The sequence below is a fragment of the Lytechinus pictus genome, chromosome 5 (assembly GCF_037042905.1).
Source record: "Lytechinus pictus isolate F3 Inbred chromosome 5, Lp3.0, whole genome shotgun sequence".
In the NCBI taxonomy this organism is placed as follows: domain Eukaryota; kingdom Metazoa; phylum Echinodermata; class Echinoidea; order Temnopleuroida; family Toxopneustidae; genus Lytechinus; species Lytechinus pictus.
In genome coordinates, this window is record NC_087249.1 from 11,070,929 (window position 1) to 11,093,530 (window position 22,602).

Genomic DNA, 22,602 nt, shown 5'->3' on the forward strand with positions numbered 1-22,602 from the left:
ATTTGTTGGTGGTGTATGTCATGAGATGATTGAACAGTGAAGGTGGTGCGTATATCAGGTAAAGTAGATTGGGGTCCAGTTTCATAAAGAAAAATTAAATATCAAGCCAATCAAATTGAAATGAATTCAGTATTTGTGAACTGCTATTGCAAATTCATTTATAAACAGAGTTTTATGAAACAGCTTGGGACCCACAGCCCAGGTGTTAAAAGGTATTCACAATCACTTGCCATATTGTCCCTAACATTCATGGCAATTCGTTATCGTTGTGTGAACAGAGGTGGAGCAGACACCCAACGCGACACGGGCCCCTCAGGGGATTGGTCTTGAGACGGCAGATGCACCAGGTAATGCAACAGGTGCAACAAGCAATGCAACAGAAGTACATAAGAATGTGACAGAAGCGCCTAGCAGTGTAAAGCATGCATCAAGCAATGCTACAGAAACTGCTAAGAATGTTACAGAGGCACCCGGCAATAGAACAGACGCACCTAGAGGTGTAAAAGATGCATCTAGCAATGCTACAGGAACAGCTAAGAATGTTACGGAAGCACCCAGCAATAGAACTGAAGAATCTAGTAATGACACAGAAGTTCCCAGCAATAGGACAGAAACACCAAGTGGTGAAAAAGATGCGTCAAGCAATGCTACAGAAACAGCCAGGAATTTTACAGAGGCACCCAGCAATAGAACAGACGCACCTAGTGGTGTAAAAGATCCATCTAGCAATGCCACAGAAACAGCTAAGAACGTCACAGAAGCGCTCAGCAATAGAACAGAAGCACCTAGTGGTGTAAACGATGCATCAAGCAATGCCACAGAAACAGCTCAGAATGTCACAGAAGCGTCCAGCAATAGAACAGAAGCACCTAGCGGTGTAAAAGATGCATCTATCAATGCTACAGAAACAGCTAAGAATGTCACAGAAGCGTCCAGCAATAGAACAGAAGCACCTAGTGGTGTAAAAGATGCGTCAAGCAATGCCACAGAAACGGCTAAGAATGTTACAGTAGCACCCAGCAGTGGAGCAGAATCAGGTAATAATGACACTGATACACATAGTAATCGAACAGAAGTACCAAATACTGTACAAGAAGCCCCAAGTAATGCAACGGAAGCACCTAGTAGCGAGACAGGACTCTTTAATAAAACATTTGCACCCAGCAATGGAACAGAAGCACTGAGTAATGCAACCGATTCAGCCAGCAGTGCTTCAGAAACACACAGTAATGTAACTAGTTCATCAAATCCAGGGGTAGTTGATGTACCAAAAAGAACAAATGGTACTCTTCATCAAGGTATGTCTACGGCGCATGTGGTGGTTAAAGAAAAAGCTCAGTCATACAGTGTAGATTAAAAAGTGGATTCTTGATTTCAGATGGAGGGTAATAATCTCCCAGTCCTTTGATCCTTCACCCATTATGGTCTCGTACTTTTATTTCAATGTCAAGGTTAGGTGCGATATGATGTACAGATTTTGGCACTGCCTAATTACAAATAAGTGATGTGTGCTTACAGTTAAACTATTAAAGAATTAGTAATTTCTGGAAGGTTGTGATCGGTGTCACTTCAAGATTAATTACACATACAACAGGGGAATTAGACTACTGAATGTATGGTTGATATGCCTACACTGTGTAAGAAATGTAGGAGGGATTGTATTTTTTTTTTTTGGGGGGGGGGGAGTTTCTTAGCATGGCTCCATCATTATAACTCTTCATTTTAATACTTGTATATTCAGCTCTTCATCTTTATGTATGTTCTGCACATTTTCCACCCTCTCTGACAGCCATTCTCAATAATTTCTAGTTGTGCCTCATTTTCACAAAATAATTTCTGATGTTATTCTCATCATTCTTTCCAAAACTTCATTTCAGGAGGAGGAGGAGGAGGATTTGATGGACATGATAGACCGATCATTGATTATGGAGGTAAGAAAAAAAATTAGTGGAAATTAGAGAGGGGAGCATTTCATGCAGACTTTTGCCAGTGATTTTTTACTAACAGGTGTTATAAGCTACTGAAATCCTTGCATCTGATTGGCTCAGAGCAAATTAGTCAGTGGAAAGCACTGATAAGATGCTTCTTGAAACACTCCGGGTGGGTGTTTCATAAAGCTGTTCGTAAGATAAGAGCAATTTTAAGAACGACTGGTGATCCTTTCTTGTGGTAAATGGTATGTTCATCGGCGATGGTTTAGCGCATAAGAAAGGTTCACCAGTCGTTCTTAAAGTTGCTCTTAACCTACGAACCGGCCTCTTGCAATCATTATTAAATCTATTTAAATCCATATATTTTGAATTTCATGGTTTCAGTTACAAGCCTTGTCATATCACTCTCACTCACTGTCGGCCGAGAGACTCCCAAGATATAATGACGGAAATAAATTATTGTGGGACCGGTAATGACCGATTAATTTATTGATTGATGAATTATTGCGAGTGTTGTTGCAAACTGTTAAAGAGGCATTTGGAACTTGATATTAAATTGAAAAATCAGTAAGTTTCTTGAACTTGAAGGCTTGCAAAGGAATATATTGATGGTCAACTCCACTCTTTTTTGACATGCCTTATCTATCAAAGTTCATCTTTAATCAAACCAACATCCAAAGGGAGTCCACACTTATCATGCTGGAATACAATTAACCTACACTAGTTGATGGTCCTGTATTGACTTAATCTAGAAAAGCAGATTTATACAATCAGAGGAATGGCCTGATCCAGCCATAACTCGCTATTTTATGATACATATAGATACATGTATGAACACCATTCCTTTGACCTTTTGTCAGATCTATTTTTTTTTTCAACATAAAAAATGTTTCTTGTTTGCAAAGATCTGCACTAATCTTGTATTAAATTGTTTTTTTTTTAGTTGAATGATAATGTTGGGCGTTCTATTAAAGGGACTAGCTGAATTAAGCCACCTCTATCTTGTCAGTCAATTTTTGTTTCAATTTTCTGCAACTTGAAAACTGGGGTGGGGAGGGGAATACTGTTACATGCATCAAGTATTTGTTGATCACTCTCATGAAGAGTTACTTGGTTTTATCCTCGTCAGGGATCAAGCCCGGAACCTGCCCAGTAAATGAAGAGGAATTCGGCATCTGCGGTGGTTCACCATGTCGAGGTGACGAGGATTGCGAAGGTCCAAAGAAATGCTGTCAAAGAAGCTGTGGAAAGCAGTGCGTGCTTGTTCCCATTGGTGAGTGTGCCATCTCTGTCCCTTGGATAGGATGTTAAATGGAAGTCCCATGTAGGGGAAACTTGGCACCTTTGTACTTTAAGATCCCTCTACACGAGTTGTAAAGGAATAGGGTGGAAACCCTGTTGTAGTGATCCAGATGTACACCCCAATCAGCTATATCACGAGGAGAAACTTGCAGGTCACATGATTCAGTTTGTCTACCAGGCACTCACCAATAGCGGCAAATAAATTTCATAATTCAATTACTTGACCTGTTTTGATATTCACAATACATTATCATAATGATCCAAGAGAGCACTCGATATGAGGCGTAACATCTGTGCCTCTCAGGGAAATTGTCGCATTCCAGCGAGTCACTTCGGGAACTATAGTTCCAACCACCTCCTCTGGCGGCCATACATATTTTTTCACTGACGCTATCTGGCACCTATCTCACACGCAATTGCCCGAAGAAGCAGAAAAGTTTTGAACAAGCTCAAAACTTGCACGGAACGATGTGACAAGGGACTTTGAATAGGTAGAGTTCCTTAACTATATATATTTCAGTGTTATTTTCAAACTTATGCTTCCTACCGCAGATTTTAAGGAACCTGTTGACCCTGTCTCACGCGGAGATGCAATAGAGCATCCTGGTATCTGTCCGATGGTATTCGAAGGAAGTTCACTGTGCAATGGAGCAACCTGCCTCAATGATGGCGATTGCCGTGGCGACCAGAAGTGCTGTTTTGATATGATGTGTGGTGGTACAGAGTCTCGTTGCATGTCAGCTCCTCAAATCCGTAAGTAACTTTGGACTGCCATAAGCATTACAATCTGGACACATGCTCTTCCGTGAAGACGGGCTCACACCTTTTAGTTTTGAGCTCCGTCTTGTTTTATCATATATTTAATATATTGTGGTTCAAACGAAAGGGTCCGTTATCAAATCTTTTAAAAATGAAATATTGTATAATTCAAATAGAAAACAAAAGAAATAGTGAGTGAGGTACATCATTGACTCTCTCATTTGCATATCACCAAGCTGTGCATATAACAGCTATGTGAAAAATAAGCGAAACTTTAAAATGTCATAACTTTCTTATTGTACATCCATTTTTTATTAAATTTCCAGTAGCATGCTTCTTTAATTTTTATCTTTTGATTCAAATCAAATGCAAAAAGGTGGAGAAAGTTCAATAATGAAGCATTTCGATGAAGCAATGTCAATAATAAGCAACAGTTCTCACATCAACATAGTTCCAAATTAAGTTGAAGTAGATACGTCAATTAAGAATCTGGTTCTCTCAGATGTCATGGGGGGTGTTGTATACAATTAAACGTGAATGACTGAAAGGATAATGGGAAGTTATTTACGTACTACGTTACACAAGGGCTACAGTTTATTTCAACAATTTTGTTATGTACGGTTTCACTGAAATGGACAGATAATAACAAATTTCTGTTTATGTGAAATATGACGCTTGAATTCCAATAATTTTATGAAATGAAGATGTTTGACAGAATACCCAACTCCTCTTTGTTGACGATCAGTCATGCATAAAATCTTTTGTTAATCTGCAGTAGCTAGTACATTACATTGAGGAATCCGTGAAAATACGTTTTGAAATCATGGCAGTACAAACATTATTTCAAACAGACAGATTTTTGTTATTTTTATCATTTTCTGTGATTGATGTATCAGACTAAAGACCAAATATTGAACCTTTTAATCATGTGACTTTTCTTTTTGAAATTCATACTCGTGAATAAGGAGTCTCCGAAGTTATACCAGAAGAATGAGGAGACTCTAAAGTCATTTGTCTGTTGCTTATGTGTGTACATCCAAGTTATAATATATCCATCGAGCCACCAGTTAATCCATCCGTCTATTTTTATCGTTATCTCCTTTGTCCCTTTTGGATGATTTCATTTTGTCCCAGATACAGGTCTGATTCCTCCTGAGATTCACCCAGGTGTCTGCCCGGGTGACGTTGGCGCTACCCCTATGTGCGATGGGGCGCTTTGCATCCACGACGGAGAATGTGGACCAGGAGAAAAGTGTTGCTCAAGTGCGTCATGTGCAGAAGGACTCCGCTGTATGCCAGCTCCTCAAATCCGTAAGTCGCAATCCCCTGATAATCAGTAATTCTGGGCAATTGGTGTTTCTCAAAGATTCAAGTATGATATATAGGACTCCGCTGTGAGCCAGCTCTGCAAATCCATAAGTGTTCTTCCGCAGATAATCGGTAAATTGGAGTAATGGGTGTTTCTTCAAAGAATTGAGTTTGATTAAAATCAAACCAAAGCTGCAATTTACAATCTGATGTGTCTTGTACTACCTGCAAGTTGTTTATTTGGGGTTAGTTTGCCACTTCATTTTTTCATATTTTTCTTGGGATATTGGAGGGTTTTAGATACCTGGAATCTTGATTATTAGTTTTTTTCGTCGTAGAGAGTTTAAGACTAATAGCTTAGTGTTTGTTCCTGTTTTGTTCGGAAATAGAAATCTGAAATAAGAAATACTAATTTTGCCCCATTGATTGCGGATCTTGCAGTCACTGTGCAGCACCCGATCCACATTGCAAAATCCCTTTAATTGTTGAACAATATATTTATTTCATGTTGTGATGCTTTCTTTAAAATTGAGTAATCACTGCATATGATGCCCGTGATTCTCTTCAATTAAAAGAGAGACGCACACACAGTGCCAAATGGATAGCTTGGGTACCTCAACATATCAGTGGTTGTTGATTCAGTGATTGTTGTTCTTGCAGAGCCTCCTGTGGTCGTACCTGGTGTCAAGCCCCGATTCGGCTCGTGTCCAACGTTGGGTGTAAACTGTGATGGTCAAGAATGTTTGTCTGATGGAGATTGCTTTGATAATGAGAAGTGCTGCGAAGCTGACTGCGGATCTCGCTGCACCATCCCTGTAATCGGTATGTCCAGGTTTCATTCATCTTATCTATTACAGTAAAAATGCCCAAAAAAACTATTGCAAGAGCAAATGTTGTGTCACCCATCTTGGACCATATTTCCAAACAATCAAGTGGCCTTTTTTAAGACAATGGAATGAAAATCTAAATTTTTTTTTTTCCCCACAGAAATTGCCACTTTTTTTGTTAAAAAAAAGAAAATGCAGCAAAGACCAAAACTATGATTTTTGCCAAAAAAAGAATAAATGCTGATCAGGGCCCCATTCCATAAAAAATACATTGATGTTAACTTTACTATCCAATGGTAATTTCCATGAAACCCTTGAATCGGATTGGTTGTTGAGCATTGTTACCATGGTAGTCACCATTTCAAAGGCAAAGTTACCATAATGATCAGTTTCATGCAGCAGGGCCATGGTGATGTTTTACATACCGTAATGCTCCGTATTCTTGGCTCTAGTTTTAATCCATGGTCTAAGACTGTGCTAAAATTAAAGGAAATCTATAAAAAGTGTCAAACAGTTGTTTACATCGTTTGCTTTTTCAATGTTTCCTTAGATGTTTTGTATCATTTATTAATCATTTGACCACTGTTTGTATTGCTGTGAGTGCCCGATGTGATGATTTCTTTCTTTTGTGGTATAGCCCTACCACCTCCTCCAGAGGTCCACCTTGGCCAGTGCCCTTCCATAGAGGCAGAGGGCGCTTGTGACAATCCTCTGTGTCTTCACGATGGCAATTGTGCCACGTCAGAGAGGTGTTGCGTAAGCGCCTGTGGATACCACTGCACACCGGCTATTCCATTGGCACCGAGTAAGAGACTTCTTCTCTCTCTGCCTTATAAGCCTCTGTTGATCATTCATATTAAATCTATGAATATGCAGTTTAAAAAAATCCAATTCAAGATGAGATATGTGTGTGGATACCTTCATATCAATGAAAAAAACACCCACCGGCGCACTGGCCATGCCTGCGTACCGGTCAAGGAGCAGCAGTGAAACTTGTTTAAATTAGAAAGTGATTTGGCGAATCAACTTAGATTAGAGTTACACTAGTGGTCATAAAATTGATACAGGTATATTGTAACCCTTATGTCTAGAGTTCTGTGATTAACGATGAGGTATATGAAATAAGTATGGACTGCTCTGTATTCGGATGATGGGAGAAATCATTACTTTCTCTGTGCTTCTGACCGGCCCTTCTATCTCCTCTCAGCCAAGCCCTCGGAGTAATGGTAGGGCTGGTATGAAAAGCCACTTGGAAGTGATAATGTACACCATCATTTGTGTACAATTACTCTGGCTTTACCGTGGCTACCCTGATTGGGTGTGCAAGCTTTCAAGGAATTCCTTTTAAATGTGTTTCCATTTACTACCCTACCCTGGGTGGAGAGTAGCAAATTTAGAGAAACCTTCCCAAAGGACACAAGTGGGATTTGAACCCTGAACCTTGTGGTCCAGAAAGTTTTCTGGAGACTTCAACTTTTTGAACAATCCTGAGCGATGTCTTGATTTCATTTTCTTCCATTTAATCTATTTCTGTAGACCTGGGTCCTCCTCAGTGCAGTGGTGATCTGGTATTCAACAGATGTGCGGTGACATGTGAGCTTACCTGTGACAACCCCAATCCACGACCATGTACCAGAGAGTGTGGTATCGGCTGCTACTGCCCCGAAGGCACTATCCGAGAGTCTGAGAATAGCCACTTTTGCTTTCCAGATGTCTCATTTTGTCTTCCGCCAAACCCAGGTGAATTTTTCTATTTATTTAACCTTTGACCTTGAAGCCTGAGATAGGCCTATCTTGGGTTGGGTCTATTAGAAATGTGTGTTATATTGAAACTAAATGTTGATTAAAGGGTTAAGACTTAAACCCAAATTATTTCCTAATCTTTTCAGTCATAGCTTCTGCAGCATTGTCTTATTCAGAGTGCAGGGGGTGTTTCATAATACTGATCATAACGTTAGGTACAAGTGGGACATAATGCTCAAATTTTAAGTCAGATACATGGGAGATAGAAATTTAGCAAGTGAAAAAGTGTCACTGGTTGTGTGTAATCCCTAATAAGTCCTCTGGGGAGGGGGGGGGCTGATTCAGCCCCCTCCCCTTGGCATTTTTTTGTAAGACTGGAAATACCCAAGGACATATATTTACTCTCAGATGAGCACACAATTTAAACATCTACATGTAATTCCATTCAATGAAGTGAAAATACAACTTTGATAAATTGATGATAGAATAAGTCTTTAAATCATTTCATGAATTGTTATGTGTAGGACCTGAACCTCAGGGACCTAATTTAGGATTTAATTATCAAAGGAATGTGTTTTTTTCTCAATTTTTAATGAATATCTCAATTAAATGTTCACTTTCCTAAAGTAGCAACATGATAATGACAGTAATTGTTTAGTACTTGTTTTTACCTATCTAATTGTTATACAATGATATTTATTCATTGCCAAAATCTGTCAATTTTTAATGAGTTTTTAATTTGTTTCTCTCACAAAGGTTTTTTTTTTTTGTCATCCAAGCTTTTTGATACTCTTTCAAATTCTAAAAATCACAATTTTTTTTTTTATAATAGCCATTTTATTGAGTATTTCTGACACCCTATATGCAAAACCTGTCTCCGTATTCTACTTCACCATAAAAAGTTATAATGCTATCAATTATATTAAGCAAAATGATACAGTTAAATAAGAATGTGGAATAATGGAGTACTGTCAGGCATACACTGTACACAAAAAATTATTACTTTATGGAAATGACCTCCATTGAATTATCAAATTGGCAATAATTTTTCTAACATTTTTAGTGTCATGACCATTGCTCCGAGCCCATTACAAAGGCTCCTATGAGTTTTAATAACCAAGATGAAATTTATTTTAATTTGATGTAATATTGTTTCAAATTATTGATTGTCACACATGAAATTTGAACGCGTAGACTCCGAACCTGAACCTGAACTGGTGCTTAACTTGTGTCCTGGAGACCTGGTATATAACGAGTGTGGATCCCCATGTGAAATGACCTGTGAGAATCCAGAGCCTCGGATGTGCATCAAAATGTGTCGCCAAGGATGTTTCTGTCCCAGTGATACAATAAGGCTTTCACCGGACAGTGATACATGCTTGCCAATTTTAATGGATGCAGCTATCCAGGATAGTTGCCCAGGTGAGTCATCATACTTCATCCATAAATTGCACAGAGGAATGTGGTCTTCCAGCTTAACCCTGAAAAGGCTTGGGGTTCGATTCTCCCATGCCAAATGCATTTATCAATGCAATTTGGGAGTGACAATATTCTGATTATATTTAAAGATGAATGAAAATGAAAATTCATATTTTATGTTTGAAATAGACATGAAATGAAATACTCTGAAAATTTGCTTTTGCTCAACTGATCGTGGGCCCGGCAGCCACTGTGCAGCCCCAGATCGACGAGGCTATATCCCTTTAATCTTTGAACGTCAAACAGGGTAGTAGCAACTCCCAGTTGTGACACGGATGTTCTACCAAATGAGCCAACACACCGGTTATCTTGAGGTTAAAGGTCACTTATCTAGGATGACTTAAGTACATGTACTATAAAAGGGATCTTCTTCAATCTTGCTTTATGAATGTATATTGGTGATCAAATTTTGGGGCCATGAGGTCAAAGGTCACAGAGGTCATTTTAATTATTGAAGTTATAAACAATTGCGGAGGCATGACTTTCGACTGCATGCAGTTGAGAATGTAGTGTATTCTAGTTGTACTTAACCAAGAGGAATTTTGTATTAATTTCATGAAATGCAGTGTCACATGATTTATTATTGCAAATTATATTTGTATGTGTAGAATCTGAACCTGTAATTGTGGTGCCTCTTATAATGTGTCTTGGAGACCTGGTATATAACAAGTGTGGATCAGCATGTGAAAGAACCTGTGAAAATCCTTTCGCTGAATGCACCGAAGAGTGTCGCGGAGGATGTTTCTGTCCTGGTGACAAAATTAGGCTTTCACCAGACAGTGATACCTGCTTTCCAATTTTAATGGATGCACCTATACAGACAAGTTGCCCAGGTCAGTTCTCATCATCCGCGTCTGTTTGTCCCAATTTGTTGGTTTGGACTATTCATTTTGTCAATGGCACCCTTCCATAGTTTCCTGTCGTTTGTGTCAATGTGGGTGGTGATTTTTCAAGGCCCATAGACTGGCGAAGGTCTTTGTTTCTCTTTCTCTCACTTAGTAATGCCCAGTAGGTCCATCCAACTCCATCCTCATCTCGGCCTTTTCAATTCACTCCACGCTGGTTGATTTTGTCGACTATATGCCTCACCACCATGGGTCATGCATTTCCGCACACAAGCATTATACACTTCCTTTTACCTTAAGTGGGGCTGCCCTCGAGGTGAGGTAGAGAGGGGGTTCATGAACCTTCTTCCAGGCACTGTGAAGATCCTTACAGTCACAGATGCTGACCCACCTCCTTTGGAAGCTCACATATCACCAAGGTAGCGAAACGTATCTACAGCTTCAAACTTCCTGCCCTGGAGCTCAAGTCCTTTTCCAAAGTCATCGGTACCTCTCTGTGGCATCATGTCCTGGCATCTCTTACAGATAAATGTTTTGCTGCAGTCTTGGCCTGTGAGATAAGACATCATGGATGCTCTCCTACGTTGCACTCAGTATGCCTGTCCCAAGAGTTTTCACCTACATGAGGTGCTCTATGTAACTCCTCCATACTTAACTGCAGTATATATCCTTAGTGACAATGTTTCCATTCTCATCCTTGACGCATGTTGGGTCCATCCATCTCAGATTGTGCCATCTGCTTTACTATCCTGAATATCATGAAAACGTGTATTTTAATCATCAGTGTGTAAATCACATGAGAGCTAACATGAACTGTATTTTGATTTTGCAATATGATTTTGAAATAATCAGTATTATTTTAATAAGACATGGATATAATGGTTAACAAGTTTCATAAATTAGACAAGTTTATACAACACATAAATGGATCTTTGACAGTTGATTGGATAAATGTGCCATGCAGGTATCTGAATCACTGCGCTAAGTACACCAAGTGCAGGTAGGAAAGTATTTAGCAATAGTACTGGATTCATAGTCCTACATACACTCCTGGGGAGCGTTTCATCAACATTTTTGTCCGACAAGTTGTTAGATCTGACATCTTTCCTTGATTCTGATTGGCCGAGAGCCACTGTTACTATGGTAACTGTCGGATAAAACAGGACTTGTCGGATAAAACGTCTGACAAGTCCTTCATGAAACACCCCCCGGTCCTTACATAGGTCTAACATTCGATCTATTTAGGTTATTTGGTCTAGTTAGACTATTTTTACAAATCATGTGTTGTTTAAAACGAATATACAATGTTTTGTCATTTTTGCGACCCTTCTAATATTATTACCTTGCCAGTTGAAGTAGTCTATTCAACTCTGCTTCGCATCCCCTAAATAGACTCAATCAACTTGCATGCTCGAGCAATATTTGGAACGATTGCATCTCATTAACATTGAATATTTGTATATTCATTTTAGGTACTCTGGGTCAAGGTCAAAAAGGTCATTTCAGATCAATTATCTTGGATAAGAATTGATATTTTGTTCATTATTTAACAAATATTTCAATCACATTAAATTAGATTATACATGCATGTACATGCATATGGAATGGTTATTGAGTATCACAAATAATATGAAATGAACTAAGTTTCTTAATCATCTTGCTCATTATTTAATAAAAATGTTTTTATCACATTGAATGAAATGTATATATACATGCCTATGAGATGGTTATTGAATACCACAAATGATATAAATTGAATGAAAGTCTCTTAGTCTAGGTTAAAATTCATTTGAGGTCAACAAATCTAAGATTTGATCTTAATTTTATAAATGAATTGTTCATTTTGCTAAAGGTGAAACGTGATCATGACATTTTTTTTCCTTGTTTTTCACCTTTCAAATTATTATACGCTGATATCCAATTTGCAGATATGTAGATAGATTTGATGAAATATTGTTTCAAATGATTCATTGTCACACATGATATCTGTATTTGTAGAAACTGGACCAGAAGCTCCTCCGTTGATTAACTTGTGTCCTGGAGACCTGGTATATACTGAGTGTGGATCAGGATGTGAAAGGACCTGCGATAATCCTGATCCAGAGATGTGCACCGAAGAGTGTCGCTCAGGCTGCTTCTGTCCAGGTTTCACAGTAAGACGTTCAACGGACAGTGACACTTGCTTTCCAATTTTAATGGATGTAGGTCTCCAAGTTAGTTGTCAAGGTTAGTCACTTTACTGCATTCATGAATTTCACAGAGGAAAATATATACCGTAAGTAATGGTCTATTAACCGCACCTTTTTCTCGGCGGGATAGAAGTAAAAGCCGGGGGTGCGGTTTATCCACGGTGACGGGTCTGAGCCAGCCCGTCGTAACCCCTCCCGAACATGTAAGACGTCTGCCAGTTCACAACACATCGAGTGGCCGGGCGTAGCCGCCCAGGGCAATGTTGTTTAGAGGGGTATGAGCCGCGGGTAATGGGAAGCGATTATTACGATCTTAATCAAATATTGTCCATAACAAACGCACCCACCTTCATGACACTAATTTCGACTTTATTCTCGATTCAAAGTAGCGAAGTTCCCTGGCTAAGTTCAAAGAGACGCCAAGCATACTCGGTAATATTTTGTCACAGCTGAGCGAGAGTTGAGTGAGATGAGAGCTTGCGTTGTATTGTGGTTATATTGCGACTTAAGCTGGCGCTATTCATTTTAACCCCTCCCTCCAAAGTCCCGTTTCGCGCCAGCTTATTTTTTCTTTCCCGTTTGCTTTTCATAAGATACCATGTACACCACGCACGAGAGAGACGGCACGAAGCCGTAAAAACAACTGGAAAAAATGCAAATTTCTTTGTTTCTTGAACCTTCCTGTAATCCCGTATCCAAAATTCATGCTAAGACATCGTATGCTAGACAAATTTTGAAAGTGATTGTGAGGTTGTGATGCAAGAAATGTGAATGTTTCTTCCTCCTACGCCGGGAAAGACACAGATCATAATTTGATAAGATGTACTGGTACCGTATCGTTGTTTGCAATGTACAAGAACGGCAGTGCTGTGTGTGTGTACACTGTGAGTGTGTAAGTGGCCAATATTGTCGGGACCTTTCTTTCTTGCTAACTTTTGTAGATGAATTGATCAAGAACAGCAGATTTCCGCATACCGGTAATCTCTTTGGATACTTTGAAATCTTTAACTTAGTTTTTGTTTCTTCGCACCTCAAATATGCATGTACATGTAAATGTGAGGATTTTTTTTTTTTTTTAGTCCAAAGTTGGGGGTGCGGTTAATCCACGGGTGCGGTTTATAGTCCGTTACTTACGGTATTTAACAATCAACTTAAAATCCATAACTTTGCAAATAATTGAACTTCAAATTTGCAAATTAGTTTTGAAATAATCAGTCAGTATCATGTTTAAACAAGGATATAATGGTTAATAGGTTTCATAAATCAGATTAGTATAGATTCAGGTTACTGGGTCAAGGTCAAATGCCATTTCAGTTCAGTTTTCTATAAGATAAGAATTTAACAAATATTTCAATCACATTAAATTAAATGATACATACATGTACATGCATATGATAAATGGCTATTGAGTATCACAAATAATATGAAATGAACTAAGTTTCTTAGTCAATTTCAAAAGTCATCTGAGGTCAACAAATTTAGGCTTTAATTATCAAATGAACGTGGGTTTGTTCTCTATTTTTAATAAATTTCTCAATTAAATGTTAACTTTCCTAAAGTAGCAATATGATCATGACAGTACTTGTTAAGTACATGTTTTTACCTATCCAGGGCTCGAAATTGGTGGCGGTCCGGGGGCAATTGACCGCCTAAAGCTGCGTCGGGCACCCTAAAAGTCGGGTAATAGTGCCCGGGCTGACCACCAGAAAAAATAAATGTAGAAAACCGAAAATGAGTAGGTCTAAAACGAATGAAACCTCTCTCATGCAGAGCGTTTAAACTCATATTTTGTTGCTTAAGTGCTTACAACAATGATAACAATTGCATTAAAAATACTTGATGCAGGTTTGAAAATGATACAGAGGCAATTTGTCAAAAAAATGAACAATGACTGTATTGTATTCACTGTTAAACACCAACTTCAAAGAGCTCCGAATAAATTTTAACCCATCCGGCCTTCCCCTCGATACACAGTGTACATGTGCGTCTTAAAATAGAACACACAGAACAGCTAATTGCTGATCTGTGATTGGCCAGCGCTCCACTGATGGGAGTTGCTTTCAAGCGCGCGCGTGTGACCATTTTATTATCAGAAAAGGTCATGACTTCAGAGAAAAAATATCAACCCCTCCCCATCTGTGTGCGTGTGTGGGTGTGTGAGAGAGAGAGAGAGGGGGAGGAGAAAGATAGGGGGTTGGAATCACTGAATGCGGGAATCCTTTCATGTTTCAAAACAAAGCAAAGCAATCTGTATTACCCCCCTCCCCCATACACAGGCACACCAATTTTCCCCAGAGGCCTAAAAATAACATTCCAACACGTACCCTTCGCCTATTCATTCCATGTCTCGACTTGTCTCCAAATATAGACCCAGTTATAGGTTCAAATTATCAAAAAATTTAATTTGGAACTTAGGAATTTCGATTTTTTAATTAAATAATATTTTGCAATTACTTGTTTTTTAAATACAGTGTGTAGCATCGTGGGCAGTGCAACAAGCTTGGGTATGGCGCGTAGGCAAGGGAAGAATTTTTCCCCCAAAAAAGGTGTCTCTGTCACAAGAATACGACGTGAATGAATTGTTTACTGTGAATTAGAGACAAAAAAGACGTAATTGGACTTTGGACTGAGCTGTGAACAATGATCTGGACTGATTCATTCATATGCGGGGGTGTATAGAAGCATTGATTCAGGAATTTTTTTTTAATTGAAACAAACTGAAAGTTATTTCATGTAATTTCTTTGGACATAGTCAAAGAAATCAAAGGGGGAATAAATAGTCATACTTTCATTTGTGAGAAACAGACCCTTGATGTTCAATGCAGTGAGGTCCAGTTGTATAAGTGTGGCATTGAGAGTTGTAGATTTTCTGCATTTTTGGTCACTAATAACTAGGTCAACTTTTGCATTTTAGAAGACGTGATTCCCGACGAACAATCGAATCATTCGATTGTTTTTCAGGAAATAATCGAATGGCAAAAATGACATTTGTCCCAGGCCCAAACGACATGATCTCTTGTTTATGTTTTGCCTCATCCAAAACACTTGTGGTTTTGTTCCCACTCTTTCTGTAATGTATACTTCTGGGGCCCATTTCATAAAAAGTTGCTATAATTTCTTTCGCAGCCAGAGGCTGAATTGTGGAATCTTTTACATATCAAAAATATAAAAATTACATAAACATCATAAATAATTATATAATTACACAATGCAAAATTAAAATACTAATATGATATCCAAAAACAAACTATGAGTACAGGATATCATGCATTAAAAGAAAACAAATTAAGCACAGAGACTCAGAGTTTACCTTAGAGAGAGTGACAGAGAAAAAGGGACAGGGACAGAGAGAGACAGTTACACACACAGAGAGAGAAACATGGACAGAGAGAAAGAGAAACGATGTTCTTTCCAATTTCAGTTTGGTGAAGTTGTATTCATTTTATTATGCATGGTTTCCCTCAGTGTTGGTGAGGGTGTTGTGCCTTTATTTCAAGAAATTTCATTGACCCTTGTTCATTTTAAAACGTACCTCTAACTTTAAGTCTAAAAATGAACAAGTCTCAACTAAAACAAAGGTGTGAAAAGGATCATGAGTAATTTTTTTTTATCTCCTTTGAAACAAAGGCATGAGTTTGTCCTTTTTAATCCACAGAAAGGTTCCACCAGTAATGTAGTGTTTCGCAGCAAACTTACACATACAGAGTTGATACTTTACAATTTGTCATGATACAATATTTTCAATATGCATGTGATGACCACCTAAAGTTCAGTCCAGGGTGCCCGGCTGACTTCCAAAAATTAAAGTTAATCGAGAGGCCTGCCTATCTAATATACAAGGATATTTTTTCATCGCCAAAATGTGTCAATTTTTAATGAGTTTCTCATTTGTTACTCTCACAATGGTTTTTTTTCTAATTTTTTGATATACTTTCAAAACCTAAAAATCACACAAATATATTTTTGTATGCATAATTTTAGCCATTTTAATTTGTATGCGTAGACTCCGAACCTGAACCTATACTGGTGCTTAATGTGTGTCCTGGAGACCTGGTATATACTGAGTGTGGATCAGGATGTGAAAGGACCTGCGATAATCCTGATCCAGAGATATGCACCGAAGAGTGTCGCTCAGGCTGCTTCTGTCCCGGTTTCACAGTAAGACGTTCAACCGACAGTGATACTTGCTTTCCAATTTTAATGGATGTAGGTCTCCAAGTTAGTTGTCAAGGTTAGTCATTTTACTTTTACTTAATGCATGAAATTCACATATAGGAAAACATATATTTAATCATCAAATCCATAACTTTGCAAAAAAATTGAATATCGATTTTGAAAAATGATTTTGAAATCATCAGTCAGTATTATGTTTAAACAAGGATATAATTGTTAATAGGTTTCATAAGTCAGATAAGTATAGATTCAGGTTACTGGGTCAAGGTCAAATGCCATTTCAGTTCAATTATCTTAGATAAGAATTGATATTTTGTTCATTTCTTAAACAAATTTTCAATCACATTTAAATGAAACATACTTGTGCATGTATATAAAATGGTTATTGAGTGTCACAAATGATATATGAAATGTGAGCAAGTTATTTCATTTGAGGTTATTTTTTTGTCTTCCAAGCTTTTTGATACACTTTCAAAACCTAAAAATCACGAATATTTTTTTTTTATAATAGCCATTTTATTGAGTATTTCTGACACCCTATATGCGAAATCTGTCTTCGTATTCTACTTCACCATAAAAAGTTATAATGCTATCAATTATATTAAGCAAAATGATACAGTTAAATAAGAATGTGGAATAATGGAGTACTGTCAGGCATACACTGTACACAAAAAATTATTACTTTATGGAAATGACCTCCATTGAATTATCAAATTGGCAATAATTTTTCTAACATTTTTAGTGTCATGACCATTACTCCGAGCCCTCTACAAAGGCTCCTATGAGTTTTAATCACCAAGATGAAATTTATTTTAATTTGATGTAATATTGTTTTAAATTATTGATTGCCACACATGAAATTTGAACACGTAGACACTGAACCTGAACCTGAACTGGTGCTTAACTTGTGCACTGGAGACCTGGTATATAACGAGTGCGGATCCCCATGTGAAATGACCTGTGAGAATCCTGAGCCTCGGATATGCATCTTAATGTGTCAGCCAGGATGTTTCTGTCCCAGTGATACAATAAGGCTTTCACCCGACAGTGATACCTGCTTGCCAATGTTGATGGATGGAGCTATCCAGGACAGTTGCCCTAAGGGTGAGTTACTTTACAAGTGTACTTCAGTGAAAGGCAATGAATAGCATTGGGTATGAATAACATACCATGCATGAACTCATGAAACCATTTAAACACAGAAGAGCCTTTGCAGGTATTCCAAAAAAATCAACTTTTCATTACCAATCCTAAGCGTTAAGAGACTTAACTGTAATTTGCGCTATATGAGAATTGAGTACCTGGTATTATTATTGTTATTATCCTCACATTTCATCATAATGGGCAGTACTAGAAAGTCACTGTGAAAAAGACGCATAGCCCCTTAAATTATAGCGGGATTCCTGCTGAATCCTAATAAGACCGGGAAGGGGCTTTGTATCCACCCCCTCAACTGTCCTTGCAATATACAGTAGAATTTATAGTCCCTTATTCAGCCCCCTGAATCTTGGGCATTGGTTGTCCGGATCTTGCATTTTTATAAATGTTGGGAGGTTATGTTTTTGGTTTCGGTAGATGAATCTCGACCCTGTGAGGGTGAAAGACGGAAGAAGATGGAGGAGAGTGAGAACCGAGAGGGCATCTTCATCCCCCAGTGCACCCAGGATGGTTACTACGCTCTGGAGCAGTGTTACGAGGGCAATGGTACTTTCTGCTGGTGTGCCGATACAGAGACTGGAGCCGTCAAACCAGACACGGAAGTCCATGGTGCTCGTGCAGACTGCGAGCGTAAGTCTTGTAAAACCCACGGAGGAACCCGCCTTACATAGGGTCCTAATTCGTTGTGTTGGTGCAAGAAAACCCTTAGCAAAACATTTTGGCTTACTGCAATGGTGCAGAAATGCCCTTATTATGCAATGCACTTATTCGCACTGCTAAGGGCATTTTTGCACATACATGTATGTGAGGATTGTATGGGTGGTAATAAGGCCGTTTTTGCACTGACACAACAAAATAATCTCTTTTGCTCCTCAAATTCGCAATTGTTATTAATTCATATACTTTGAAAAAATGAAATATCGATTTAACTTGAGTTAAAAGAAATTGTAAAGAATTAATTTTCAATTCAAAAGTTGCTGATTTGCATTTTATCATTCATTCTGTTGTGTGTATCACATTACAATTTCAGATTTTGTAATGATTAGCTCTTGGAATGAGCATCTGCACCATATTACAATGTGTATTTCGAGAAGCATTGGAATTATTTCTAAGTTAAAATTTATTTTGCCTCTTAAAACTTTATTCCTATTGTACAATTCCTTAGTACTCCCGTATATTACTTATTGTAACGTTGTTTGGGCTAATTGTGGCTCAACAAAGCTGACTTCTATTTTCAAATTACAAAAGAGAGTTGTTCGCATTTGTACAGGATCTCATTACTTGGCTCACACTGATCCATTATTTTTCAAACAGAAAACACTAAAAGTTGCCGACTTGTATACTCTTCAAGTAGCTATCATTATGTTTAAGTATATTAATAACCTACTCCCTTCGTCTTTTGATGATATGTTTAAGTTCAATAGTTCTGTCCATACCTACCCAACTCGTACATCTGGAAACTTTCATCTCACAAACCCCAGACTGTTAATTACCTCTAAATCAATTCGACATCATGGTCCAGACATTTGGAATAATCTTGCAGAAAATATTAAATCTTGTTCCACTTTATACTCTTTAAAATCAACTGTTAAAAGAAATATCATTCGATCTTATTCATCCCAACCTTCAAATTAATCCTCATTTACAACTATAAATTAAATAAAAAATATAAATTCTACAGCTATCTTCTGCACCCGCACCTGCACCTGCATTGCACCCACTTGTTCAGTAATTATACCAATCATAGTCACGAACCCTTTTTATGAGGCCGCCATCAATTACAAGCTTAACCGCTCACGATGGCGGTCTCCTGCGTTCATTTAAATTTTGTTAATGTTCCTTTTTTATTATCAAAATGTGAAGTATATGCCCACACCATTTTTTCCTTCAAATTATGTATTATGTTTATATTGTATGCATTATGAATTATTTTGTATATTACAATCAATGTAAATATTTATGATAATGTATTGTGAACGCAGAAATAAAAATAAAACAAACAAACAAACAAACAAAGTTAAATGCTTTTATTTAGGACTGGCTATATATGCATGTAATGCACTGGGAGAGGTAAAATTATATATATCTAGTACATTTTTCTCTTTCTAATCACATTACATTGTGATTGCTCTCATTGAAGCTGCATGGGGAAGTGGTAACATGTAAAATCGTAACTTGGTTAATTTATTCAATGTTAACCACTGGGAAAAGTTGTAATTCTCTCAAATTCCTTGAGCTGTTCAGGTTGAACATTATTACAACTCTTTTGAATTTCACTTTAATTTTCTTTCACTTATTCATATCATCGTCATTTATGAATCATGGAATATGAAGAGACCAAAATGTACGACTAAGCTAATGGTAGAATGGAACTTAATGTACATTTCTCCAAAGCAAAACACATTTTCCAAACATCTTAGAATTCTCAACTGATAATATTTTACCATTTACCAGTTTAAGCAACTAGTGGTAGTTTTCAAAAGTAGGCAGAATCATCATGGCAGTTATTTTCTTGTGCCAAAAGTATGAGACTGACTTTGAATTTGCACATAAACTTTCCTTGGAAGGGGCCTAATGCTGAAACTTAGTGTTGTGTTTAAAAACCACTCAAAATATCAAACACAAGTCCCTTATAAGCGTGTTTCATTGGTTGTAAACCAAGTTACATTTGATAGCAATTCTTTCTACTATGGGCCCAAGTTCTACAGTGTATGTATAAAGTTATATATTGTGATTTCTTATTTTGTTGTGTTTTCTTATTTTATTTTTGCTTTCTTATTTCGTTTCTCACAGGTTTCCTTCCAGATCCTTCACGTAAGTTGTTCAAAGGCCATATTTTTCATCTTTAAAAAAAATAATTTATAATTATGTTTATTTGTAATTTTTATTTTATTTATTTATATATATATATATATATTATATATACAGTGCGTCCCACGAAACCAAGATTTATCGATGATTTATCATAATTTAATCACAAAAATTAGACAAATGACCTAGCATTGTAAAGCTTAGAATCTCTTTCATCTCAAATTATTTAGATTATTTCTCATTCATGCATGAGTGAGCAAAACAATTCGAAGAGGGGATACCAAAAAGTCACTTGGCAGGCTGTATTTGGGTTTCAAAAAGAAAACCACAATTTTAAAAAGTTCAATATCTGCTCTTTAATATGATATCTCAATTACAGAAAATGGTCAAGAAATAACAAAGTTCTGGTTATTTGAAATAAGGCTTGAATTTCAATAATTTCATAAAATGAAGAGGTTTTACAGGCTAGCGTTCAGCCTCACTCGACACTGCATTAAGTCTTTTGTTAACCGCGCGATAGCTTCTGTAGGAAACCGGTGAAAACATGTTTATTTAATGAAATTATGGAAATGCAAGCATTGTTTTGAGGGAACAGAACTTTTTTACTTCTTGACCATTTTCTGTGATTAAGGTATCAAATAAAAGAGCAGATATTGAACTTTTTAAGCATGTGGTTTTCTTTTTGAAATTCAGATACCCCCTGCCAAATGAGTCTTTGGTATCCTTTCTTCAAATTGTTTTTGCTCACTCATGCGTGAATGAGGAATTATCTAAGTAATTTCAGATGAAAGAATAGATTCTAAGCTTTACATTGGTAGGTCATTTCTCTATTTTATTTTGATTAAGTTATGATAAATCATCGCTAAATCTCGGTTTAGTTTATTTGTGGGACGCACTGTATATATATATATATATATGTAAATATATAGTTTTTTTTTTGGGGGGGGTTGTGAGACCGTCCGTTCATCCCATTTTCATTTTTGTGATAACTAATTGACTGTTTCAACAGCTAAACTTTAACTTGGTGCATGTATGAATACAAGAGGAATGATGGATGTTTCATAAAGCTGTTTCTAAGTTGCAGTTGACTTCATGCAAATATTGATTCTTTCTTGTGCTAAATAATAAATCTCTTTGTACATGTATCTGACTTCACTTTTAATATGTTCCAGTTGTGCATTTAGTTGAGTGTAACTTACGAACAGCTTTATGGAACACCCATTTTCATTCATTTCTCTTTTCTTTGTGGGGATGACAAAAGTCTTTTAGTAGAGCCTACAACTTATTCCATCTCCAGCAGTGTCACAGATCTTCTTAAATATATCCCATATTTTAGAATTTCATCCAATTATATCTTTTCCTGATGCTGGGAGGTACACCCAGACCTGCCAACCAGTACGTTAGTTCTTTTAAAAATACGTTTTTGTAAAAAAATTTATCTGCAAGAGCAGTGCGAATTTTAGCTTGCATGCAGCTTGAGCGCTGCGATGAGCGAGTGCGCCACGCATTTTATTATGAAATACAATTTTTTGGGGAAAAATACACTTTTTTTAATCACAGAATACACTTTTTCATTCCCAGAGGTCGGCAGGTCTGTACACCCTGCTCAGTAGCGTACGCAGGGGGTGTTTACAGGGGTTCAAACCCCCCCCCTCCCTAAAATGTTTTCGAAGACTTTTTTTTTTATTTGCTTGTCAAATTTTTGTGGGGGGTTAGAAACAACCTAAAATTGGTGGTGAATACCTTTTTTTGGGGGGGGTTTCAACATTTTATTCACCTTGAACCCCCCCTTTAAAAAATCCTGCGTACTCTACTGACCCTGCTGAAACTATTGTATGGGTTAATATTGCCAAGTACTTAAATATATACCAAGGCTGAATTGTGATGTAATACATGTGAATCAATAATGATAACAATGAAGCTATTTTTCTAGATAGATCACATCCAATGTGTGATTTTTTTTCCAGTTATCAACCAATGTCCTGAAGGCAAGGTCTTTGCTGATGGCGTCAAGAAATGCGTCCGTAAGTTTCTCCTTTTCTATTCCAAATCCGTCGTTCCATGCTATTTCATTCTA

The 22,602-nt window shown here is 37.4% G+C and overlaps 1 protein-coding gene across 1 annotated transcript in view; it reads left to right on the forward strand.

The window, feature by feature from the left end:
• The first annotated feature begins 275 nt into the window (after positions 1-275).
• The window catches only part of LOC129262439 (SCO-spondin-like), a 63,253-nt gene continuing 40,926 nt past the window's right edge, over positions 276-22,602 (forward strand). Inside the window, exons 1-16 of the mRNA XM_064099802.1 lie at positions 276-1,298; positions 1,878-1,931; positions 3,061-3,204; positions 3,786-3,986; positions 5,127-5,303; positions 5,961-6,122; positions 6,765-6,932; positions 7,664-7,867; positions 9,065-9,292; positions 9,958-10,182; positions 12,193-12,420; positions 16,387-16,614; positions 17,430-17,660; positions 18,132-18,344; positions 20,508-20,528; positions 22,493-22,549. Coding sequence (XP_063955872.1) covers positions 3,851-3,986; positions 5,127-5,303; positions 5,961-6,122; positions 6,765-6,932; positions 7,664-7,867; positions 9,065-9,292; positions 9,958-10,182; positions 12,193-12,420; positions 16,387-16,614; positions 17,430-17,660; positions 18,132-18,344; positions 20,508-20,528; positions 22,493-22,549 — 2,278 coding nt within the window. The 5' untranslated portion in view covers positions 276-1,298; positions 1,878-1,931; positions 3,061-3,204; positions 3,786-3,850. The remainder of the gene's footprint in view (positions 1,299-1,877; positions 1,932-3,060; positions 3,205-3,785; positions 3,987-5,126; positions 5,304-5,960; positions 6,123-6,764; positions 6,933-7,663; positions 7,868-9,064; positions 9,293-9,957; positions 10,183-12,192; positions 12,421-16,386; positions 16,615-17,429; positions 17,661-18,131; positions 18,345-20,507; positions 20,529-22,492; positions 22,550-22,602) is intronic.